This window comes from Danio aesculapii, chromosome 1 (assembly GCF_903798145.1).
Source record: "Danio aesculapii chromosome 1, fDanAes4.1, whole genome shotgun sequence".
Taxonomy (NCBI): Eukaryota; Metazoa; Chordata; class Actinopteri; order Cypriniformes; family Danionidae; genus Danio; species Danio aesculapii.
This window is the reverse complement of record NC_079435.1, coordinates 29215241-29241467: the sequence shown is the minus strand read 5'-3', so window position 1 is coordinate 29241467 and position 26227 is coordinate 29215241. Positions and strand designations below refer to the sequence as shown.

The 26227-nt window shown below is 33.1% G+C and overlaps 1 protein-coding gene across 1 annotated transcript in view; it reads right to left on the bottom strand.

The window, feature by feature from the left end:
- Positions 1-5200: 5200 nt before the first annotated feature.
- Positions 5201-26227, bottom strand: part of rims1b (regulating synaptic membrane exocytosis 1b) — a 109945-nt gene continuing 88918 nt past the window's right edge. The window contains exons 25-33 of the mRNA XM_056458421.1: positions 25351-25466; positions 23990-24150; positions 21814-21966; positions 16041-16258; positions 12853-13003; positions 11340-11446; positions 9299-9400; positions 8996-9135; positions 5201-6897 (exon numbers count right to left, since the gene is read on the bottom strand). Coding sequence (XP_056314396.1) covers positions 6673-6897; positions 8996-9135; positions 9299-9400; positions 11340-11446; positions 12853-13003; positions 16041-16258; positions 21814-21966; positions 23990-24150; positions 25351-25466 — 1373 coding nt within the window. The 3' untranslated portion in view covers positions 5201-6672. The remainder of the gene's footprint in view (positions 6898-8995; positions 9136-9298; positions 9401-11339; positions 11447-12852; positions 13004-16040; positions 16259-21813; positions 21967-23989; positions 24151-25350; positions 25467-26227) is intronic.

Genomic DNA, 26227 nt, shown 5'->3' with positions numbered 1-26227 from the left:
GAGACAAATTCTCCTGTAAAACAGTAGTTGTATTATGTAGTTTAGTTTTAAATGTGATGTTTGGCGTGTAAGGGCAAAATGCACAATATCTGTTACCTATTAAGCAAAAATAAGTTGCTTCAGAAAAAATTAGGCATCATTCAAAATGTCATTGTAACTGCAGTGCTCATTACAAACATAGTGGAGTAAATACATATACTTCAAAAAAGTAGTGAAGTAGAAAGTACAGTAAAAGTTGCTAATATCTTTCAAGAACAGTACATTTATATACAATAAAAATATGATGGAACAAATAGGAAAAAAATTACTTTTACTTTATGCTAATTATATTTAAAATTTTACACCAAATGTCTCATACTGTAAGTAAGAACAGATCAAAAGTACTAATTTCTTTTTACAAACTTTAATCCTGTGATTTTAAAGGCATAGTTTATCCTCAAAAATAATTATCAGCTACCATTTACTCACCCTTTACCTTTTCCAAACCAGTTAAATTAGTTTTTTACTTAAAAGAAGGTATAATTAAGAATGTTGGAAACATCGTCACCTTAGAATTATAAGGTCCTATTTGGAAATGTTGTCAAAATTGAGTTATTCACAAATTCTTATTAAATGACAACATATTTCCATTATGTGATGTTTTTATAAGTTGACTTTTCATTAAAACAAAAACAAACAAAAAAAAAAACAGTTTATCTACAAAGTTGATAGCTTGGCTCTATAGGGTCTGTGAGCCTATCAGCATTTTTAATGCATGCACAAGAATCAATCAGGATCAGCTTTCTTTGTCATTTCGCCGGACTGCTCCATTGACAGCTGGAAAGACCAGAAAGACAAAAATCACACAAAATTAACAAAAAAAATAAATAAATAAAAGAAAAAAAAAAGAGAGAGTCGACTAAATAATGCTGCACCACACCACACAAAATTGAGAAGAAACCTGAAACTAAAAAAAGATGTGTGTAAATGTGATGATTTAGAAGCATTTTTTGACATTGAGATGAAATGTTAAATTTTACACTGTTGGAAAAAAAAGGTAATTAAAAAAGTTTTATTTGTGTTTTGTATAGTTATTGAAACATTTTTTTCAGTGTTTATTAAAATCATTTGCTCATTGTCTTTAAATTGGATATTAAGCCTTGAAGGGCAAATACTTAATTTTATTCATGGGGCATATAATTCAATAAATATAATTCAATAATCCATATAAAGCATACAATTTAATAAATGTTAACACATTAATTAGATAAGATGAACATCTGCACTGGACAAAATACTTAGCCCAGCCTTGTATGATTAATTTGAACAAGAAAAAAAAATATTCCTCCTAAAACTATCCTGTTATAGAGAGCAAAAATTTACTTTCTCAAGCATCAACATATTGTCACAACACCAAATTATATATATGTTTTATTGTATTTCTTGATAAGTAATGCTTCCACGAATGATCTGCCAGATAGAAACTTACAATTCCAAGTGGAAAATGACTTTTCAGAATTAGAAGGTTCTATCTGCATTTATTGTTTTTTTTACTCAAATTTGCAAATGTAAGAGAACTTTGATAATTTACAAACTACATTTAGTGTCTCTGTCATGTTAATGTATAGAAGAGAACTGTTACACACATAGTGTTTGCTATATGGAATGCAAAAACGTTGAAGCCCAGTATCTGGGCTTATAATAACTTATAATTTCAAGATGACGACTAGTACTATGAACGTCACTGGTTACAACATCCTTCAAAAATGTATATTTTCGTGAAGATTAAAACAATCTCAAAACTAGAAAAACAACACCAACAACCTCAAACTGGCTTGGAGCAAGTAAAAGAATGAATAAATAATGACTGGATTTTCATTTTTGGGTTAATATCCTTCTAAAATCTGGTGAAATCTATCCATTGCAGACCAATAAATAAAGTAAAAGACCAAACACCAGGTTGAAATTTCTTCCACACACTTCTTTTTTTATTTGGAAATAATAAAAATGAACTTTTTTTCTCCATTTTTTAAATATAAAACATACACATCGTATGAGCCACACCTGTATACAAACAGAAATGTTGCAGTGAATACTTTTTCTTTTTCATCATCTCAGTGGAACACATACTAGAAGTTGTAAACAGTCAGCATTGTTTTTCTCCTCTACTCGAGAATACTGATCAAGTAAAACAAACAAACCAAACAAAAAACCTGTCTCTCATGAAGAAAAACAATCTTTTTTTTTTCAGATTTTGTGTTCATAGCAGAGGTGAAGAGGTTTGGCTCGAACAAAAAAAAGCACAGAGAAAATGAGGATCTGGCTACAGCTTTAGAGCGGAGTGATCGAGCCCTCTAAAAGTGACAGTGAGAGCTCTAGATTTGGACCCATATGATAAGAAAGGTGTCCGCTCAGCGGTCCCTTATATCGGGATGGTTGTTCTCAAAAGTAAGCCTTGGCCCCTTTGCAAATATGGCTTAACCACACGGTTATCTCATATTTACAACACATGCGCTAGTAAGTCTCATCTGCATCTACATTTATATTCGACATGGATACTGTTATGTATGTATGTATGATATATTTCCTGTTTTGAATAACTTTATGGGACGTATACACATTTTATAGGTTAATTTCTGTGGTTTTGAGGTAAATTATGATACAGTAAAATCTGTAAAAGAGGAGGGAGGTTGGTTTTTGTTCAGTGTTACAGTACAGCACATTTGCCCCAAAGAGATATGTATAAAAAAAAACAATAATCTGAAGAAAACAAAATGTATGGAAAGTAAAAATGTTGCAACATTCAGCACCGAATGGAGGACATGGACTAGTTGTTGTTTTTTTTTAGCTGATCTGAAAAGTCTGAGTGAAAGCAAATGGCTTCTTTTTCTTGATTTATCTCTTATATTCAAGTACAAGCAAACTGTACAGGTACATGCAACATACAAGCTGGCCTACAGTATGTTGAACTAACACATATCTATTTCTGTTACTTTTTAACATCTGTGTAGTCTGTTTTACAAAAAAATGTGCATGCAGCTGGGAACTGATCCGAGTCATGCTGCTCCGTCGCACTGGAGGAAAGTGGCCTGATAGATGATCGGTGGTCATGTTTGCGATGGCTAAATCTGATTGGTCACTTCACCATTTACTGAGACACACAAGAGGAATTTGCATGACTTTTTTGTTTTCTGTAAAGTACACAAAGTGGAAATTAAATTATGCTTGTTGGCTTGACTTTTTAAATATATATAGATTTATTTTTTATTTTTAAAATCAAGCTTTTGTGCTTGTGTTCTTTATTCAAAATAAAGACTCGTGTGCAAGGGCTTGTCGCAGAGTTGGTGGCTTTTTCTAAGCCACGTTAAAAAGGAAATGTACGTCTATTCAAACACTTACCATCAATGAAGTCAAAAAGTTACACTGCAAAAAAAAAGGTTTGTTCTGTATTTTGTCATTCATGAGTTTTCTTCATTTATTTATGCTTTTACATTACATTATGCAATCTTGATCTTTACTTTAACAACTTATGATGTTGAAAAGTATGTAAAAGTGACTTTTATTTAAACGTTTTAATAGTTTGAAGTAGGCATGGGCCGGTATAAGATTCTGATGGTACGATAACCTTGGATAAAAATATCCTGGTTTCACAATATTGTGCTCTTTGCTCTAAAAGATATTCTTTTTAAATGTCTGGGTAAAAAACTAAAACGCTTTTCCCCTTTGAACACATTATATTTTATTTTGAGAAACGTTTAAAATATTTTGGAGCAGTAAACATGTCAGGCTAAATAATTCAAATGAATCATTGACTTCTGCTAACTTCATTAGTTTCAAAAACACTGATTTCTTTTACAATTTTAAATGGCTTCTTTGCATATATTTTCATCTGGAGATACTGTTGTCCTAAAAACTTAAAACAAAACGGAAAAAAAACTAAAAACTTACATATACCTTAGGGACACTATCGTAGAAAATTTTGGCGGTTTTAAAACCTTGACTGTTACAAACCGCTGTACACCTTGAAAACGGTTATCGTCCAATGCCTAGTTTGAAGTGATACATTGTCTAGGTTGGTGGTGTCGTACAAAGACCTGGTAAAAAACTGCCAGTACTTTTTATCTGTTATTTTACATAATTATATATACAGTTGAGGTCAGGATTATTAAAGCCCCTGAATCATTGGCCTCCCTTTTTATTTATTTTCCCCAATTTCTGTTTAACAGAGAGCAGATTTTTTCAGCACATTTCTAAACATAATAGTTTTAATAAATCATCTTTAATAACTGATTTATTTTATCTTTGCTATGATGGCAGTAAATAATATTTTACTAGATATTTTCAAGACACTTCTATATAGCTTAAAGTGACATTTAAAGGCTTAACTAGGTTAATTAGGTTAACTAGGCAGGTTAGGGTAATTAGACAAGTTGTTGTATAACGATGGTTTGTTCTGTAGATTATCGAAAAAAAATATATAACATAAGGGGGCTAATAATTTTGACCTTAAAATAAAAAAAATAATAATAATGAGCTTTTATTCTAGCTGAAATAAACCAAAAAAGGCTTTCTCCAGAAGAAAAAATATTATCAGACATACTGTTAAAATTTCCTTGCTCTGTTAAACATAATTTGAGAAATATGTAAAAATGAAAAAAATTCAAAGGGGGGTAATAATTCTGACTTCAACTGTATGAAGAGTTTAGATGAAAAAACCTCTAAATGCCATCTGAAATTTCTTTCAAAAACAAGCATTTGTCCTCAACCTCCTATATTTATGTTCAGTTTTTTTTACTTTACAATGCAATGGAAATACCCTATTCATCAACATACATGTGAAATTACTGAACCCACACACAAGAGTCTGAGAAAAATGCTCATTCTAAAAGAAAGCATTTAGATGTTTTTGCATCTAAACTCTTCAACATATAGTTTCAAGCCACGTTGTTAAAAAGCAGTGTCGACTGTTTTCAACATCAAAAGTTACCAAATCAGGGTTTAAGGTCCCATAATGAGATTCATAGCAATAAATACACAGAAAACACATGTAAATAACTAAATTCAATCATTCATTTTCTTTTCGGCTTAGTCCCTTTATTAATCAAGGGTCACCACAGTGGAATGAACCGCCAACTTTTCCAGCATATGTTTTACGCAGTGAATGCCCTCCAGCTGCAACCCAGCACTGGGAAACACCCATACACTGTCATCCACACACACATACACTGTGGACAGTTTAGCCAACCCAATTCACCTATCCCACATGTATTTGTGCTTGTGGGGGAAACCGGAGCACCCGGAGGAAACGCATGCGAACACGAGGAGACGTGCAAACTCCACACAGAAATGGCAACTGACCAAGCCAAGGCCAGAACAATTTACCTTTTTGCTGTGAGGCGACAACGCTACCCACTGCATCACCCTGAATAACTAAATACAGAACAGAATTTTTTTGACAGTGTAGTTTAGCATCTGAAAAACTCTATTATATATCAAGATTTATGAAAACAGATTATCTTTACTCAAATCTGGAAATTGCACAAGTACAGTTTTTTTCGTGAACTAAATCTATACTTTTCAATAGCATTTAATGATAAGTGTAAACATCTAAAAATGGAACGTACTGAATAAGATTATGTATTGCAACGTACTGTAGGATAATGAAATAGTTTAAGTTACTAAATGTGCAAAGAAACGTGTTTTTCCAGATACGTCTTCAGTTTAGCATTTCCTCTTTTTTCACAGTACACTGGACAACACAAACCTTTTGTTTTCAATAAAACGTGCTAGACAAGTTTCTTTTTTTAAAAAAGGCAATAAATAAACGTAAATAAAAATTAATTTGGCCTCCGTTAGCGGTCACAAACATTGAAAACAGAGGAACTACATGATCTTTTTGTTTGTTTGTTTTAACTAAACTGACCATGGCTTTGGGTCCTCCAGGTTTAGGCACCAAGAAAGGCCCTGCCCTTCCGGACAACCTCCCCAGGGGACACCCTACATCTTTCCAGTGCCTGACCTTTGACTTTCGATACAAACAGGGTTTAGACAGGGCCTCAACTGAAACCCCACAATCCCTTGGTCAGAGGTCACCTTTGTTTTTGGGTTAATACATTCTGAAGCTCTGTTAAAAACTAGCTAACGTACATTATTTCTATAATGAAGACTTCATCACCTTGGAATTATAAGGTTTTATCTGCGTTCTGAATGATTCAGAGATATTGAGCTTCAAAATATTTGCATTCCATATAGCAACAGTATATGTGTAACATTTGTTTTTTAAATAAAAAGTCTTAAAATGTAAACAAGTTATAAAAAACATCCCATAATGTAAATAAGTTATCATTTAATAAGAGTATGTCAATAACTCAATTTTGACAAAAGATAGAACCTTATAATTCTAAGGTGATGACCACCCTGCTTTCTAACGTCGCCCCCAAAATCGGTGCTTCCCACGTTCTAGTGAAGACAGCCCTAAATCTCAGTGAGAGAAACGAATGGTTTTGTTTAGGACAAACAAATTTGGCAGAACACGGGCTACCCACATAGAGGAGACATAAAAACAAAGTCACAGGAGTGATTGTCAGATTTGAACAAAGCTTTGTGTTATTTCATCGCATTTTCTGCCTGGCTCTTATTGTTGTCCCGTTGTCTCTCGGCGTGTATTGAATGTGCTTTATTTTTGTTAGTCCACTATGATCGGACCCCTGCAGGTGCCGGTGAATTGTCCTTGTCCAGGGATGACTGAGAAGCACGTCGAGTTAGAGAGGCAAGAGTCGGGTCGACTAGGGAAGAAGGCGGGAAAAGTTTATACCAGCCAATCACGTTGCTGGAGAGGTCCAGCTCTTCTAGTAGGATTTGTGCAACTCCCATGAAGGATTTGTGGTCCATGCGTCCATAATCTCCCCAGACTATTACCTAATAGGATGAAAATCGACACATTTGTTTATTGATTCATCAGTGGATGCTCATCTCGGTTCACATAATCAAAGATAATGATATCTGATCTTGCCAATGTGATCTACAGTGCAGGGTGGGTGAAAAATAATGACTCTCATGAAAAATACAACAGTTTAGTAATGTATCGTAAATACTATATCGTTTTTGAACCATACTGTAGGGGAAGTAACAACGTACAATTACTTTGTTAATGCACTTAAGTAGATTTTACTGGTGTCAGCACTTTACTTCAGCGGTTACCAACCTGGCCCACAAGGGGGCCTCAGCGAGCTCTGTGGGGGTCGCGTCATATTTTAAACAAATTTTAGCTGTTGACAATTAGGAGAATGATTATGTTGCTTTAGTTCATTTTATGCCATAGCTGACCAAAAAATTGACAAATTTGTAATTCATCCTCCACAAAAAAACAGTCTTACTGATTCGCCTTCAGACACTGGACCCATGTGATGAAGCTCCAAACATTTTGGGTCACATCGCTAGCAATACTGGAAAAACGAAATGCAGGAAGTACCAAGATAGTTACCTGAGCTAACATTTTATTCCCCTTTCTCTGAGCATGAGGCCATCCAAATTAATAAGACATTTGCAGACGACTCATCCCCAATACCGCAAGGTGTACCCAATACTAATGGCCTACTGATGTTTTGCTTTTATATTTTACATTTGGCTATTTTTTGTGCATAAATATATCATTTGTTTGAAAACAAAAATTGTTGTCATACCTACTGCAAAACTTATATGAGCGATAATATCATTAAATGTGGAGGGGGCCTTACAATATTTTCCAGCAAAAAAAAATTTGGGAACGACAGCTTTACTCCACTATTTACAAACGTGTAGTCAGTACTTCAACTTTTACCAGAGTCGTTTTCGAACCATTACTTCTACTTGAGTAAAGGCTGTGTGTGCATCTCTGCTGTAGTAAAGTACTTGAATTAACCTGTTGTGGTAATTGTATAGTTGCTGTGGTAGTAATAAAATACTATAGTACATAGTAATAGTATATTAGTATATCATAAGTAAAATACTATAGCATATTATACTAAAATACAATCAATACACTATTTTCTGTAGTAAAATCTAAAGTAGCTACAGTATTTATTACAGTTTATCAATTCAATATATGTAGTTAATAATTCAGTGTGTTCTAGCAATCATTAATGCATGGCTGTCTGGAATACTTGACTGTGATTGGTCAGTCCTGATGTTATAATGTATGTTATTCCAAGATGAAAACCGCTAAAACTAATGACAAAGGTTCATTCAGGTAAATAATTCTTTGAATTATTTAGTGAATATGTTCACATCCATATTTATATGTCTGTCTTATCACTGATTTTAACTTGGTGCCATCATGTTAATGATTTATATGTAGGTTAGTGTATGCTCCTTTCAGCCGTTTTCATTTCTGTCAGCATTTAATTAAAGAATTAATAATCTATTACAATGTGTTGTGTCTGATTTTTAGGTTTAAGTAAGTAAGTAGTATTTATGTAATAAGTGGGATATACTGTACTACACCCAGTGAGGAATTTACACAGAATAAAGCACATTAAACTTTGTGTCCATCTGCTGATATGTTTATTCTTCAATAAAAATAAAAAAAAACTCCTGGATGCATTTTATCCTTTACTTAAAGAGTTGTAAATATAATAAAACATTCAGTATAATACATTTAACTGAAGTATGGCTAATAAAACACTGTGGTATTTACTATAAATTACTATTTCGTTATGTGGGTAGGCATTAAAAAAATTATAATAACGTCCATATTTGTAATACTTCCTATCATAGCCAATGCACATACTAGCGATGCAGGAAATACTGATTCCTATTTACTATTGGCTATTTAGCGGATGTTTTTATCATGACTTGTTCTATAGCCACTACATTTGGCCTACTTACTTTTCACCCACCCTGTATTTAAATGTAGTTTTCTTTTTCAAACAGTCCTTGAGAGATTCAATGACATTTTCTCACACCGGATTGAATCTCTAGAGCTGTGAAATTAAACTAGAAGTGTAGAACAAAAAGGTGAATAAACTCAATGACTCACTTGTAACACTTTTCCCTGCGGACTTTCTTCAAACTGTAGCGTCTGCTGGTACAGTGGGTCGAGTGTCTTGCGTGCAATTTTCGTCTTCTTCTTAGCTACATATGCCCCGTTGTGGAGAAGATAGACTTTGACGTATGGAGCTGTGAATCAATTTAGGCAGTTTTGAATACAGTGATGTTACTAAACAACCAGACTAGCTCTGTTTTGTTTTTGCTTGATGAGTTATGTTGTGACTAAGTAATATGATACATATGGAGTTTGAATCACAAGCAGTGAGTTCAGAATAGAGCAGAAGTGACTCACCGGGCAGGGATTTGGATCCTGGTTTTTGGATTAGACCTCGTGCTCTTATCACCTCCACCTCCAGCTGGCCTTTCTTATTCACCATGCCAATCTGAATGTCACCTGGACACCACATAATAAACAAATATAATATGTCAATTTTATTTATAATTAATTTGCTTAAGGGATTTGCTCAAATCGTTCATGCTGAAAAAATCATCTGACATACTGTTGTTTCCCTAGCCTAGGCAGTTAACCTTACATTTTGTACTGAATATCAAAGCGTGCTTTTACATCTGTGGTTCGGTTCATTTGGTCCGGACCAAGGGCAACATTTTTATGCTGTTTTGGGGTCTTTTTCAAACCACACTGATTGCTTTGGTCCGAACCAATTGAAAAGAATAAAAAATACAGTCATGTGACAAAATCCACATCACTCATTGGCCAGATGTTATTGAACGTATTTCCTAAATTGCTTTTCGATTGGTCAGAATTAACGTGCGGGAAAATGCCAAAGGAACTCCCACAAGTAAACAAACCAGCAGACACAAAATGTCGCTTTTTACTATGGAGGGATGACTGTGCTGGCTGACTGTATCCCTGGTCATAGTATACTTTTTAGTTAGTATACATCACTTTAGACAAACTATACATTTTGAGATTGAAGTGCGGCTGCGACTGGAAAACAATGTTTTTATGCATTGCAAATGACAAAGGCGCATCGCAAGTCACTTTAGGAGGAGACATGAATTAATTTAGCTAAACTGCGACATGGTCATCTTCCGAAAATATTACCAATGATCCATCAGGTAATGTTTTCCCCTCTCTCTCTCTGTGTTTAAAATTGTTGGTAAAGCGCTGTTAACAAATATTTTTCCTCCACATACTATAATGCACACCGCATTGGACTATCGCAGCTGGATTAGTCCAAAAAGGCACAGTACTTTTTGCGGTTTAGTCTGTTCTAGTTCATATCATGTTCTTGCTACAAAGGAACCACTACAGGGTTCGTTTGAAAGCGTACTAAGGCCACCTCTTCAAGGAGGTCTCGGTACACTTTTTTGGTTCACTTTCGGTGCGCACTTAAGTGCGTCTGCTACATTCACACCTACCCAAACGAACCGCACCAAGAGGGAAAACAAACTCTAGTGCGATTCAAACGAACTAAATAAGGCAAGTAATTTAGGGTAGTAAATTTGATATATTTTGTAAAATATAGACAAAAACATGACACTGCATTTAGAGCACGTCCGAATTAACTTTTGTTGTTTTAAGGATAGGAAAAATGGTTGGCGTGCCCAGCACATGGTCTAAAAGGGTTGTTCTTATGCTCTTAATGAGTTATGGGTGTGTTTTGGGCATCAAATCAATCAGAGTCTCATCTCCCATTCGCTTTAAGAGTGAGTTGTGGTCATGTCATTGTTCATGTGATTCATATTTTGTACTTCAGAACTTCTGATAAGGGAATATAGTCAGAATATATATATATATATATATATATATATATATATATATATATATATATATATATATATATATATATATATATATATATATATATATATATATATATATGGTCTTTCAAACCACCCGAATCCCCCTGGCTACAGGCCTGATAGTGATTCCCTGATTTTTTAGTCTGCATTGTGGGATGAAAAGAAAATGAATAAGAATAAATAAGGAATAAGAAAATGTAGAAACTAAAGAAATAATTTGCTAATTTAAGAAATTTCTTATAACTTCAGAAATTAATTTTAACGGTGGTTTGTTTTGTATCTTGAGTGTTTACATTTTTTTACATATACTATTCCAGCCAAACTCAAATAATTATGAATTTGTCCAGTAAAATATAATAGGTAATCATTGGGAATCTTTTGGACCTTTCATTTGGGAAATACAATATGAAAATAAATTAAAAAAATAATTCCTAATTAGTTTGTCTTCAACCGTAAACAGTTATTACGTAAGTAAGTTAAAATTTGTAACTGATTAACAGCAAAAGAGATATGGACTTGAATGCTAAAAAAAAGCTTTAAAAGTTTCACAAATAAGCCAATCTTACCAATTGCTGGTGTGGCAAGGGTTTGTCGACCAACCAGTTGAGCAGGGCCCAGGCCATCCAGAAAGTCACTGAATTGAGTCTCAACTCGAACTGCTGGGAAGATTGGACTGACCAAGACAAATATGAACATAAAACACTGTAATCATTGTTATTTTTGTCTTATAGCAGATTAAAAAGTAATGGAATCTGAGTGTTACAGACATAAAATCCACTGTTTAATTGGTTTTGTCACAATGATCCTGCATGACCCAAGGCAGGAGGATTTTCCCCCTGGACACCAACAACAGGCACTACATCATAATCACACCCCCCAAGAGCAAGCTCCCGATTGGTTAATGCGGCGCGAATGTCCGCTGAAGTTCAGATTTTCAAACTCGAGCGAATCATGCAAAACACTGAACTCGCGCCGCTTTATTCACGCAAATCGCGTCATTTGCACTGCCTCATTTGCGCGTATCGCACCACAGGATGTCTATTTGCGTCTTTGCATTAACTTAAAATGTAAATCACTCGCACTTGACGCTTCTGCCGCGTCTGGTGTGAACGCAGCATTAGCCATTTTTTTCCTGCACAATCAAATTTAAAATCGCTCAATCTGGCAACACTGTTCATGAAGTTTACAGTAATTCGAGAAGGCTAGGTTAGGTAATTTCTAAAAAAAAGATAATAATAAATAAATAAATTTATCAGTTAACCTGTTCAAGAAGTTCATAAATTACACAAATTTGATCAATTTGAGAACTGGACTGAGATCTGTTCACGAGTCAACAACTCAATTCAATTTAATTCAAATTCAACTCAAATTATCCATTCAGAACGAATTCCCAGTAAATGATTCATAGATTCAAACAATCTGTTCAATTAATCTCCAGTGAATGATTTACAGATTTTATAATCTGTAATGTTCGCAGATGTCTTCAATTAAATGATCATTAATTATCAGTGTGGTTATTGCAGCATTACAAGTTTTAGGAATTCAAATGAAACATTGATCAGTAAGTACATTTACTACTTAAGTCAATTAAAAATCAAGTATTTTCCCGCTTTGACTCAAGTAATATTTGAAAGGAGGACTTTTCACATTTTACATTAACTCCATCAATGTCACAAACTGGTCAATCTTTCTCAGGCATGTTTATCCATAGTGGCAATGCATGACTGACAGTTGTCACGGTAACAGGAACTGCACATAAGCTGGCTGCTATTTCTAGACAACAATAATCCTGGTTTTAGATGGGAAATTCTATAATGAAACAAAACATGCAAAATGTAAAAGTATGCTGGATCAATGTAAACACACAGCAACAGGAAATTGCTCCAACCGACCCCTGGTTTGGAACAAGCACGGACACACAAGAACTGGCAATTGGTAGGAAATGATAACAAGAGCAAATCTTTCAGTGTTGTTTTTAAAAATGCTTAACAGATGTTTGGAGAAGCATGCGACCAATGAAATGCACACAACCAAAAACAAACATTTATGTAACGGCACACAAATGAGAAGTATATTTACCTGCCCTCTGAGTTGTAGCTATTCGTGCTTCCGTTGTTGGATTCCCGGCTTGGCTGTCGACTCATATTCCTCTGCAATTCCACAGCCATTCCAGTCTCCTGACTGCGCTGGATTGTTCCTTGACTGCCTTTCGACTTCTTATTAGACGCTTCTGGAGGTTTCAGAAACAGGTTTTTTTAATCTGTCCTACATAATTGTCTTTTTAAAGAGTTTTAAAGAATCAGCTCAAAGTCTTCTCTAAACAGTACTTGGTCAAACTATCAACTACCATTCTACATCTTTTTTGATGTTGGAAGCAAAGAGCGAAATAATTTGACAATGTTTTTAGCTCCTGCTGGGATGGACACTAGTCATAGTCTGTTAACCACCCCCTCTTTATCCCTCCTAAAAGACAAGAACATGTCTTCTTATCTTGAGTCTGCTTACATAAAACTGAGAGAACCAAATGCAGTTTCCCCGCAGGTCTCAGACTCCTCTAATGTGCTTTCAAGATTTTTTTTTTTTCAAAAGGAACAAGCTCTGTCGCCTGATGGGAAGTCATATAATATCAAACAATGCAGAGTCAGTCCTGATATCTGAAAGTACTAAAATGGCCACAGGTGCCTCTTTTTAAAAATATGCTGTTCAGGTTTTATGAGGACAAACTTGGGTTAAAAAAATAGGCTTTGACTTGTAGCGGGATACTGATCGAGAGGAAGTGAAACAGGAAAGCTGGGCTTAATGTTTATGGCACTGCATGTTGAGTGCCCTCTTGTGTTGTCAAGTGAAAACACTTAAAATATCATGGAAAAAACACTCACTGTGGGAATTCTAAATGAAGTGGTAGGAGGTAGAAATGTAATGCAACAATATACTTTACAGTGATTTGGAAAGCATTTTAAGCTTTTTTTATTAAACTGTTAAAAAATAACAATAAATTCTTTAAAATACTAATAATGTGAAACTATTCTAAATCATATTATCATTTTGAAAAAAAACTTAAAAAGAATATTTAAACATTTACATAGGTTACTCATAAACAACTCATATATGACTCACTTATAATATTTTATTGCATTCATTTCAACATTAACTTGTTGAGCTTTTTCTACATTGATAAACAACACAATTGAACATACAAATCTATAAAGAGTTTAAATAAGCAAATAGGTAAGTAAATAAAATTAAGGACTGTTATGTTCTGACAATACACTACCATAACTATAAAATAACTGTACACATAACTGTATATAATCAAAGCAAAATCAGAGTAAACTCCCTAAAGTTACAATTGCCAGTCAGTGTTTTTATACTGTATTTACTGCATTATATATATATATATATATATATATATATATATATATATATATATATATATATATATATATATATATATATATATATATATATATATTATATATTATATATTATTATTTATTTATTTTTTCTCAGTAAACTCACCACAGCTCAACAAATATTGCAGCTGTTAGACTACATAATGTACTTTTGAGACTTTTTTTTAGGCAAGAATGTAGTTGTTTAGATTGCATCTATCCAGTTTATTTAAAAGGACAGTGCCTATTTTAAATATTACTAATTTCAGAGATACAGTGAGTCAGCATCTATTAGCCTGTCATTAAGCGGAGCAAAGACGGTTGACGTTGTCCATCCACATGGCGACAGAGACTGCATAATAATCCCTTAGAGGAGAAAAGATTGGCGTAATTTCAAACTGCAGCTGATTAAAACATTATAAAATTAGTGAGTGACATTTCAAGTCGATCTCTCTCTTTTCTATGTTGCAGTGCTATATTTATACTACAGTAATTGTAGTGTATTGAGTGTGAGATGGGACTTGCATATCAGGAATGTGTGTATTTTGTGCTGGCCACTCTTTGTATATCTCTGAGTTACTTTTTGGTTGGCCATCTGTTTGTTTTTAATGAGTTTCCTGTTTTTGTTACTGCAGACTAGTTCAGTAAAAAGAAAGAAAGAAGAAATGCCCGCATGTGTTTAACATTTTTCCTTATCGTAAACACAACAGTAATCTGGTAGTGTTTGTGTTGCTTTGGCTTTTTTGGGGTTAATTATTGTGATATCCTGATTGCAACAGAGAAATACTTGGAAATCTCTGTAGACTGATGACATTTCATGCCGTTCAGCCTCATAATTTTAAAATGTAAGAAAAATCACCTGTTTTGTCATCATTTTAAACATTACACTAGATAATCATTCAAAAACTAGCTCTAACGTGATGTTTGTGACGTAGCAACGGTTTCTGCTGTTCTGACGTCAGCTGCAGATGTGAATGAATGGCGGAAGAAAGTAAATCCTCATACAAAAAGATTTTTAGACTCTTCATGTTTTTCATTTTTTAAAATGCACGATTATGCCATCGAACTGTTGTATAAACACAATATCACACTCGTAGCAGTCACTGGTGGGACACCTAAGGCAACCCATGCCTCCCACCTGTGCCGATATACAGCCATATCGCACTGCTGCTCGTGTGATATTGGTCATATACATAATATATATATATATATAGTTGAAGTCAGAATTATTAGCCCCCCCTGTTTATTTTTCCCCAATTTCTGTTTAACGAAGAGCGGATGTTTTTTTCAACACATTTCTAAACATAATAGTTTTAATAACTCATTTCTAATAACTGATTTATTTTATCTTTGCCATGATGACAGTAAATAATATTTTACTAGATATTTTCCAAGACACTTCTATACAGCTTAAAGTGACATTTAAAGGCTTAACTAGGTTAATTAGGTTAACTAGGCAAGTTAGGGTATAGGCAAGTTTTTGTTTAACGATGGTTTGTCTGTAGACTATCGAACATTTTTAGAGCTTAAAGGGGATAATAATTTTGACCTTAAAATGTTTTATACTATGATCTTTCATGTGAAGCTGCTTTGACACAATCTACATTGTAAAAGCGCTATACAAATAAAGTTGAATTGAAAATTATTAATCATAAAAAAATTAAAACTGATTTTATTCTTGACAAAATAAAAGAAATAAGACTTTCTTCAGAGAAAAAAAATATTATCAAACATACTGTATAAATTTCCTTGCTCTGTCATTTGGGAAATGAAAAAAAATTCAAAGGAGGGCTAATAAGACCTTTTTTAACTAGTCATGTGTCAAGGTTTGTTATTATAAATATATTTGTCTTATTAACAGTTAAAGACACAAACCTGTTTGACTGATTTGTGAGGTGCTTCGGCTGCGACGGTTTCCTACAATAGCCACGAATCGAGCATTAAGGCTGGACCGGCGTTTTTTGGCTCCGGTTCCAACTGTTCCCAGAGCAGTGTCAGACTGGCTGCCGTCTGTTCTTTCAGATGTGTTGATGTCACCGCTAACACTTGTGCTCTTCAGCATACTCCGACCAGAAGAGGCTCTGACTTGACGACTGAAGACAGAAAAAAGAAAGAGTAAAACACAGATGAAGAGTTGACATAGTGTATTCTTTATGAACATAGCAGTGAGGCACTAACTATTGAAAACTATTTAAGGTGTTAAATGCTTTATTTTTATTTTATTAATTAAAAATATATATATATCTTATTTATTTTATTTTACAACAGAACTTATAAACTGCTGATTCTAAACTTTTCACAAAATCAAAGCTGATCTTCAGTCTAATCAAACTATTTTTACAGTCTAGTATAGAAAAGAAAATACACAAATCTGTTGTTGGTAAACAGCATATATTTTATTGTATATAAAAGTGGACTGAATCATAACACTGTAAGAATGAGTCAGACAGACTTAAGAACTTGTCCATTTCTCACAATAGCAAGCATCCTTATAATGAATCATCCTTTGCTTCAATTATCTCTAACTGTCCTGAAAAAAAAAAAAATAATAATTCCATTCATTTTTTTTTCTACAGGACAACTGATATTGAATGATGACTGTTTTAAAATACACCACGAACTATGAAGTTACTAATTGATTATGTAAGCTTATGTTGAAGCTATCAGCCAACATTATAACAACATACTGTGTTAGTTTTGTCAAAAAACAAAATAACCCTTATTCTGAAGAGCAATCTCAATCAATCAGATTAATCACTTTATTGCTCACTAAATCACTTCACTCTCATAAAGCGCTCTCAAGATTCAAAAATATTGCGACTTTGATAATATGCATATTTGACAAACTATTTCTAAACAGATGATCAAACATCTTTAAATAGTTTTAAATCTACATGTTTAGTGTTATGTTCGTCTGGTTGGCATGGGTTTTATATATATATATATATATATATATATATATATATATATATATATATATATATATATATATATATATATATATATATATATATATATATATATATATATATATATATACATACACCATGCAGTTATTGTATCTGTATTTTGGGTAAATTACCATGAATTTTTGCTACAGCAAGCAAGATGACACTTATTTGACCATAGTAACACATTTGTGCTTGAAATCTGTTTGAAAATGTTAACAAATAAATCAGGTCATTAATCAAGTTAATATAACTCATAAATTTGCAGTTTGCGCAAATGTTGCAAAAGTTAGCTAAACATGAATAAGTTGTTTGGGATAGAAAATGTGTAAATGTAGCTTTGAATTAATCAGTTGTGTTTGTGTGTGTTTTTTTTTTCTTTAGCAGTAAGTGTTTGTAAGGCTGTTTACATGCTAATTTGATTTTACACTACAACCAGGGTACAAATTACATGGGGGTTTGGGGGTGGGGGAGGGGGTCTGACATCCCCCCCCCTAAATAATGCTTGATTCCACCCTAAAGAACATCAAAACAAGATATAATAGTTTGCTCTGATCTTTATTTTAAATAATATTACTAATTAAAATAATACATAACGTAAATATACATTTAACGACCCCTATAATGGTTCATACGAATGTGAATGCATGTTTGCGCCAAAAATATTAATTCAGCGATTTAAAACCGGCAAACATAGAGCACCAACAGTGTGAGTGTTCCAATACATGTTTCTTGTATTATAGGCATTTGGACTGTAGGTGTACATATAACTAGATGCATAGTTTGTATTTTATTAACCACTTGCTCGCACATGGAAGTTAAATAGTAAAATAAAAAATGCATGTAGTCTTTCATGGGCATCCATTAATAGGTACAGGAATGCAAACCTGTCACTGTTTATGTAATATCCCAAATGTCATTAAGAACCACTCAATATCCCTCAAAACAAAAACAAAAGTTTGATTAATAAATTAGATATAATTGAATTAAAAATATAACTTTGGTTCACTGAGGCATATTACCGAACACAACATAACCACTGATCGTCAATGTATAATTCGTATACCCTGACTGCAACAGTAAAAAAAACACCCCCTCCCCAAACAAACAAACAAACAAAAAAATTGACAAAATAAAATTTATTACTAGCAAGGCATACCTAATAAAGTGTCCGAAGAGTGGCATAAACTTGTCTAGTAGTACACTAGCATTTAAGAAAAAGCCTCAAAGCTAACAAAATGACTACAAGCTACTAAAGTGTCAATTTGATTCAAGAGGTTCTTAAGACTAGCTTTATTCTATTGTTTAAAGTAGCAACATGTCCAATTTAGATGTTCAAACAGTCTGAATTATGGCACAGCAGTGCACTATTACAGTGCAGCCATGTCCTCTGCTGCCCCCTGGGGGTTCGGAGGAGCTGTCGTGTATCTGTCTCAGACTGAGTCAATGTACTGCAGGACTGTCCCATTGCACTCTCCCCATCACCTCTACACCCTAACTTTCTATCTGTGGGACGAAGGGTGGGGATTGGGAGCATGGAGGTGGGTCTCTCTTCCACAGGCTGAAGAGCAGACAGGACTCTGGGTTTGGGGGGATCCAGTGCTGGCTCAGTATTCAAGCAGGGAAGGTATGAGGCGAGGCATGCAAAGATGGCTCTAACACACACAATACAATACACAGGACACACATAAACACAAACACACAGAATTGTATATGAATGAAGCAGAATAAAAACAAGTGAAATCAAACACAGCATGCAGTCTGTAGGTTGCAGGGTAATTGTAACAAACAATATAAGAGTATAATAGCACAATAGTATACAGTAATAATGGTTAAAGCCTAATTTTGGAAAAAAAAGTTGTTTATTATTAAAAAAAGTAAGACATTGAGGTGCATATTTAAAAAAAACTGTATACTGTATATTGGTAATATTATATTTAGATGTTTTCAGATAGAATATATTATGTCATACTATGTGCATCAACTACCCAAAATGATTTAATGTCAACTACCCATGTATGTTTGAAAAAAAGGCCTTTATCTATAGTAGCAGATTATCTATAGTAGCAAAGTTTCAGATTTAACTGGTTAGTAAAGCCTAAATGCATCAAGAAAGAGACAGGGCCGGAAAAAAATGAATCTGTGTGACTCCCAAATTATTCTGATTAAAGAACCAAAACAGTCCTACTGTCAGTGTGAAGTTTTTACAGCTTTTCAAGTATCAAGTAAAGCTTTTTTTTTGTCTCTCTAGCACAGAGATGCCCAAAGTAGGGCCTGCAGGCCAAAGTTGGCCCATCATTCTGAAAAGAGAGTGAGAAGGGTTGGAACGAATGCCTTTGACCGAGACCGTCATTTTGAATTTAACATAACCTTTTGTTTCTTTGTTTTATTGCTAAGCTACAAAAAAGCCAAGTGAAATTAAATGATTCAATTAAAAGTTGTAAATGAATCAGACTTTTAAAATGTAAATACTGTCACTTGACAGATAAAAGACAATGCACAAGTCATCTGCGAGCAAATCAAGGTGTAAACAGGAGCAGCTCTTCTAGTGTGTTCAGCATTGAACTCCATTGTGTTATAAATGGAATTATGTTTTTACAGTAACAAGTTCATTATAAAATGAGAAAAGATAATGGGTTAGTTATTATGATTTAAAGCAATTTTTCTAGTTTTTTTTATATCACCAAATAGATCAGGAAATTTCCCTTGGCAAATTTATTGTAATATGGTTGGGTATATATTCGGCCCACAGCCCTCAATCAAGTTTGTTTTTTGGCCCTTTACAGGAAAACATTTGGGCACCCCTGCTCTAGCTCTTTTCACAGTTGATGTTGTCTCAGTAAGATTTTACACTTTAAAGATGTAGAAAGGTCAATACAATAATTTGGATGTTTAGGTTGTGTAGGGGAAAAAACTCTAACTATAAGAGAAAGCACAATATATTCACTAAAAGGGAAAAGTTTTATAGTTCACCCAAAAATGCTAATTTCCTCACCATTCTCTCACCCTCAGGAGTTTCTTTCTTCTGCTAAACACAAAAAAAAAATATTCTGAAGAATGCTGAAACAAAAAATACTATGGAAGTCAAGGTCTCTGCTGTCCAACATTCTTCTGCTATCTCCTTTTGTGTTCAACAGATTAAAGAAACTTAAACAAGTTTGAGTGGACATAATGACACAAATTTCATTTTCAAGCCACACGAAGCCACACAACTGCTTTCTAATACGTACAATAACAACAGAGAAATATAAATAAATTAAGTAGTAAAACGTTTCGAGCTCTACTGTGTCTAAGCTTTTTAGTCAAAGTTGATTAGTTGTATTTCTAAAGCCAAAAATATAATTATTGCTTTGTCTATGAATTTACTGTATTAAACGAGAGGCGCAAAAAAGAGTAAAGCACATTTCAGATGATCAATTGTGATTATTTACTTTCAGTCTTTTCTTTATCTTTTATTTTGACTTTAAAGCGAATTTGAATGCACTTTGTCAAACTAGGGCAGAAAAACTGACATTGGTAGTCCACATCAAAGTACTTTACAATTCTGGATGGTCTTTATTATGACAAGTGGTCTAACAAATGTATTAATCACCAAGAGTGAGAGTCGTAGGATTTTAAAGAGCATCATAGTCAGGCACTCTGGATGGTTGCCAAAAGGCATCGCTGGTGTGTGTAAATTTGAAAGAAGTACACTAATAGAAAATCTGTTTAAATGCATTCACTGAAAATATGAAAAGATTTAAATCAAAGATTTTTTTTAAAGGCAAACTTTGAAAGTCCAGGGTAATGATTAAATAGACAGATTAATAATAAATAACATTGTTTTCTTTTCAAGTTACATTTATATTGATGCATTTTGCACTATGTCTAAACTAAATGAATAAAATGTATACATTGAGGCTATAAACTTAATTTTATAAACTTAAACTAAATTTAAATAAGTCTTATCATAGAATATGCTATTAACACAAAAATACAGGGATTGTTACTTAGGTATTACATGATTATAACATATGGTAAGCAAGAGCTAAAGGGAAGTTGATTTAATAGAGATTTTAATAGAGATTTTCAGGTGGTCGTGGCAGCTGTAATTCATCAACTCAGGATCAAATGCCTGTAAAGAGCGCTATAGCTGGGCATTTGTCCAGATGTGTGGTGTAATCGAGCGCACTTTTTCCATTTTAAAGAGCTGGCTATGATCTTGACAGATTGTGGTTGCGTGCCATCCTGTAAGGTGAGGAATTTTGTTAATCAATGGTATTGTTTTTCTGATCAGCACTTTTGTAGTTCAATCAAAATTCATTTGATTCATTTAATATATAAAAAATAAACAAATAAATAAAAAAATCACTACTCAGATGTGTAAGTATCTGACTGAGGACACATAAAACATAAACTGATTCTTATTGTTCGTTAGTGTGGACGCAAATATATTTATTGTTATGTTGGTAACACAAAAAAATCATTTAATAAATAGTTTCTTTATTTTAACAAAACGCTCTTTACCATAAGAAAAAACGATTGTTTGAAAATAAAAAAATAAAAAAAATTCAACACTGCTGTAAAACTCCTTTAATTTTAAAAGAGAGTTATTTTTGTAGAGGTTGTTATCTTGTTGTTTCAGATATTAGGTAAGGATAACGTTTTATCCAGTGGTGGTTGAGGTTAAAACTTGGACAGGGGGATCTGGTCCATGTTACCTCACATCTCCAGCCACCGTATGCCTTCTGCGTTTAAGCTCCTCAGAGAAGCGTCTCTTTCCCAGACTCCTCCTGTTGTCTGTTCCATTCACCCCCCACGAAATCCTTCTTTCTTTCTTTTCTTCTCCTTTACAACTTTCCAATGACTTTGACCTTTTGACCCCCAATTCAATACGAACGCATGCAATAGAGCACAAGCCGTAATAGCAAGAAAAGTAAATCATGCAGAAAACAATAAAAGAAAAACATGCAGAAATTAATTAAAGGATTTTAACAGCAGCAAGCCATGCATAAAACAGACATCTAGCATGCAGAGATCAAGCTAATATAAAAAACTTAACACTACAACCTCAGCATACACATAACCTTTTTTATATTATATTATTATTGTTAGAAAGGGAGATAAATAAGCATTGCAAAGGAATCATATTAAGGTGATTGAACAGAATTAGATTTTTTATGAAAAAAAAAAAAACCCAGAAGAGAATTAAAGAAAGTGAAAGTTCAGGAATTATGCGATATGAAACTTGAATATCATAAACTATAGTTGAAGTTAGAATTATTAAACCCCCTTGAATTATTTGCCCCTCTGTTTATTTTTTCCCCGATTTCTGTTTAATGGAGAGAATATTTTTTCAACACATTTCTAACCCTAATAGGTTTAATAACTCATTTCTAATAACTGATTTATTTTATCTTTGCCATGATGACAGTAAATAATATTTTACTCGATATTTTTCAAGACACTTCTATACAGCTTAGAGTGACATTCAAAGGCTTAACTAGGTTAATTAGGTTAACTAGGTAGGTTAGGGTAATTAGGCAAGTTATTGTATAACGATTGTTGGTTCTGTAGACTTTTGAAAAAATCTAGCTTAAAGGGGCTAATAATTTTGAACTTAAAATGGTTTTTAAAAAATTAAAAACTGCTTTTATCCTTGCCAAAATAAAACAAATAAGACTTTCTTATTTAAAATAAAAATATTTTAAAAAGAAAAAAAATGAGGTTTAATAATTCAGATTTCAACTATATTCATGCATTTTTTATTAACTTTGTTTTAAGGTATACATTACAATCCACCATATAAAAGACCTACATTTGAGCCTGCTAACATTTTTTAAATGCTTCTGAACTTATTAAAAAACATATTGTCAAGTATTTTTGCAATGTGAAAATGTTTGCTGTTTCAATATGTTATCAAAATGTAATTTATTCTGTTAATGGCAAAAGCAATTCTCTGTTTTTTTGTTCCTCTACAGTGTCACAACATTAATAAAAATGATTTCCAGTTAGGTACATATTTAATTGTCCTCATTTGTAAGTCGCTTTGGATAAAAGCGTCTGCTAAATGACTAAATGTAAATGACTAAATGTAAATTATATATTTTTAATATTTCTTATTATTGTTGATGTTAATAATAGCTAAGATGCTTATTTTTTATATGAATTTTATAATTAATGAACCAAAATTATTTCTTTACAATAAACTTTAATTAATGTATAACTTCAGGAAAAAAACACCCCTAAAGTTACTAATATTTTACCATACTATATATGTCTATACACTACTGGTCAAAAGTTTAGGGTGGGTTTTTTTCATGTTTATTTTTCAGAAAATTCTTCTGTCCATCAAGGCTGCATTAATTTAAAGTAAAAAAATGGTTAAATACTTTTTTATTAACTATTAAATTATTACTTATTGTAGTTTCAAATAAAATTATTAGTTCAGTCATTATTGCTTTAATTACTATTACCATCAATAATAATATTAATAATAATAACAATAATAATTATTGTTGGAGTGATTTCTGAAGGATCACGTGACTCTGAAGTTCTAAAATTCATCTTTAAAATCACTGGAAAAAGTGATTAAATTAAATTATAAACAACTTTTGAACAGTTATTTTATGGTGCAATAATATGTCACAATTTTACAAAATTTTTGATGAAATAAATGCAGCCGTGGTGAGCAGAATAAGCTCTCATCAAGATATATAATAATAAATGACAATCATCACAGGTTGTGTTACATTACGCTGTTACTAAGTAGCTTCCTTACAGTTTAAACCATGTACTATGTAATAGTTTCTTCTACAAATTTACTAGTTAACTTCAATGTTCGTTCATTTTTACAAAGTTGTGTAAAAACTGTATAGTTTCTGTTTCCAGGCTCACCTGATTCTCCCGTGTGGCCTTTCAGACTGAATGGACATGTAGCTGGTGGCGCTCAGCCGTGAGGCACTGCTGGCATGAGAGATGGCCGATACGTCGCTCATGTCACTGTCTGATGACCTTGCAGACATGTTGTCACAGCTCCTCCGCTGGTCCTTGTACATCTAAACAGTGGAGGACGAAGTACACAAATCAAGCACTTGCATACAAGTACAGATAGCCTACTAAAATAGTACTAAGATAAAAATGATTAAGTATTTTTTCCCAATTACACTCGCGCCAAGGTACAATAGCTACAGTATCTGCTTAAATATTAAAGCGATTAATTATTTCAAATGTTGGTACTCCACTTTACTTTAGGTCACAGTTCACAGTATTAACAAATCATTAACCAACACTACTAGTTTAATAATCTACTAATTAGCTGTTTATTAATAGTTAGTAAGATAGATGGTTTAGGTTTTGAGTAGCATTAGAGAAGCAGAATAAGATCATGCTTTATAACTACTGATGAACAGTTAATATCTTAATATTTGGCAGGTAATAAGCCAGTATAGTTAACAGCATGTATTGTGGCCTAAACGAAAGTGTTAGACAAATGGGTATTTGCTTGGAAAGAATATTATTGATTTAATTACCAAAACTTGGCATGCACTGATATACACAATTAATAACAAATAAAATAAAGCATATAATTTAGTACATAACAAAAAAGAATAAAAATGATCAGCCTGAAAGCGATTTTTTTTAAGTATACAATCATTTTTTATTCTTTCACTTTGCTTAATGTATGAAATGCAATGCAGTAAAAATACAGTGTTCAGTATAAATGAATCCAGCCCTCACAGTTGTATCTTTTAATTTGGTATTTTCTATAAGATGCTTTACAACAATATAAGTGTGCTCATACATTAGATTAGCCAGGCAATACAAATAAAGTTTAATTGCATTAAAGGCTGCAGTCAAAACATTAGTATGACTAAATAATATGTTAGGAAAAAATAATAAATAAAATGTTAATAAACAGGAAAAATCAAGAGAAATAATAAAAAACATATAAAATTTTGTTGAAATGTTGTGGCTTGAATTTTATTTTGCAATAACGCTTGAATTTAAATGTATTTGCTTTCTATTCCTAAAGGTGTTAGGTGACAGAACTCTTACTTTAATGAATGTAACTGCTGAGCACGGTACAATATTTTGCCTTGAAATGTGTTTTGTCTTGAAAGAAAACGTAAAATTTTCATTTACAGTAGTAAAATAAATATACTTTAAATTTAATTATTGCAAATAAAAGATGGCAGACACAAAATATTTAGAGGCATCCATAACAGGACAGCATATCAAGCCAGGTTAAGACTCACATCTCTCCTGTTCTTGAGCTCTGCCTCTGGATCATGAGCAGAGTTGGCAGAAGAGCCCGGCCGATATGAGTGCACTCTCATCTGCAACTGACGAGCTCGTTCCTCTACTGCTAGAGCTGCACAGAGACACACAGAAGCAGAAAATGAAAAATGGAGCAGGAGATAAAGTGGTGTTCTTTAAAGTAGAATAAAAAGAGTGTTCATTCAAATTAAATAAGAACAAGTTGACAAATGTATCTGAAAAAAAAACTGTATTTCAGGTGGAAATGCATATAATTTAAAATCTCCAGTGCTTAAAAATTCAGCTCAAAGCAAGACAGCAGGCAAAGTCATTGCTTTTCATGCATTAGATTAGTCAGTTTGGTAATATCTTGTATAAGAGTGCACACTATTATAAACATTTGATTATTGCAAAACATGTCTTTTTCACCACAGAAAGGTTCATACAGATTCCGAAGGCAGATACTGATAAGATCAGGACCTGGTTAATATCTGTGTGGACTTCGGGGGTTTTACGATGTGGATTAGTTTGTATGTCTATTTGGGCTTTGATCACATGACCAAGAAAGATACAAAATAGGTGGTTAATTTTGCTCTTTTACTGCTCTGCTCCTCTCCTGCTCTAGAGTCTATCTTCTCTGACTCTACTGCTATCAGGGTCTCTTTGGGGCCTACTCTCTGTTCTTTGTCTCTCTCTCTCCCTCTCTCTCAGGTATCTTATTTTACATTTAAGCTAGGTACAATGAATATCATATGTTTTTATTATTTCATATTTTATCACTTTATACAGCATTAAATCATTTCATTTTCAAATATTCAGTGAATTATTTTTGATTTATCTTAATAGTTAATTGCTCCATATTGCAATATAATACAA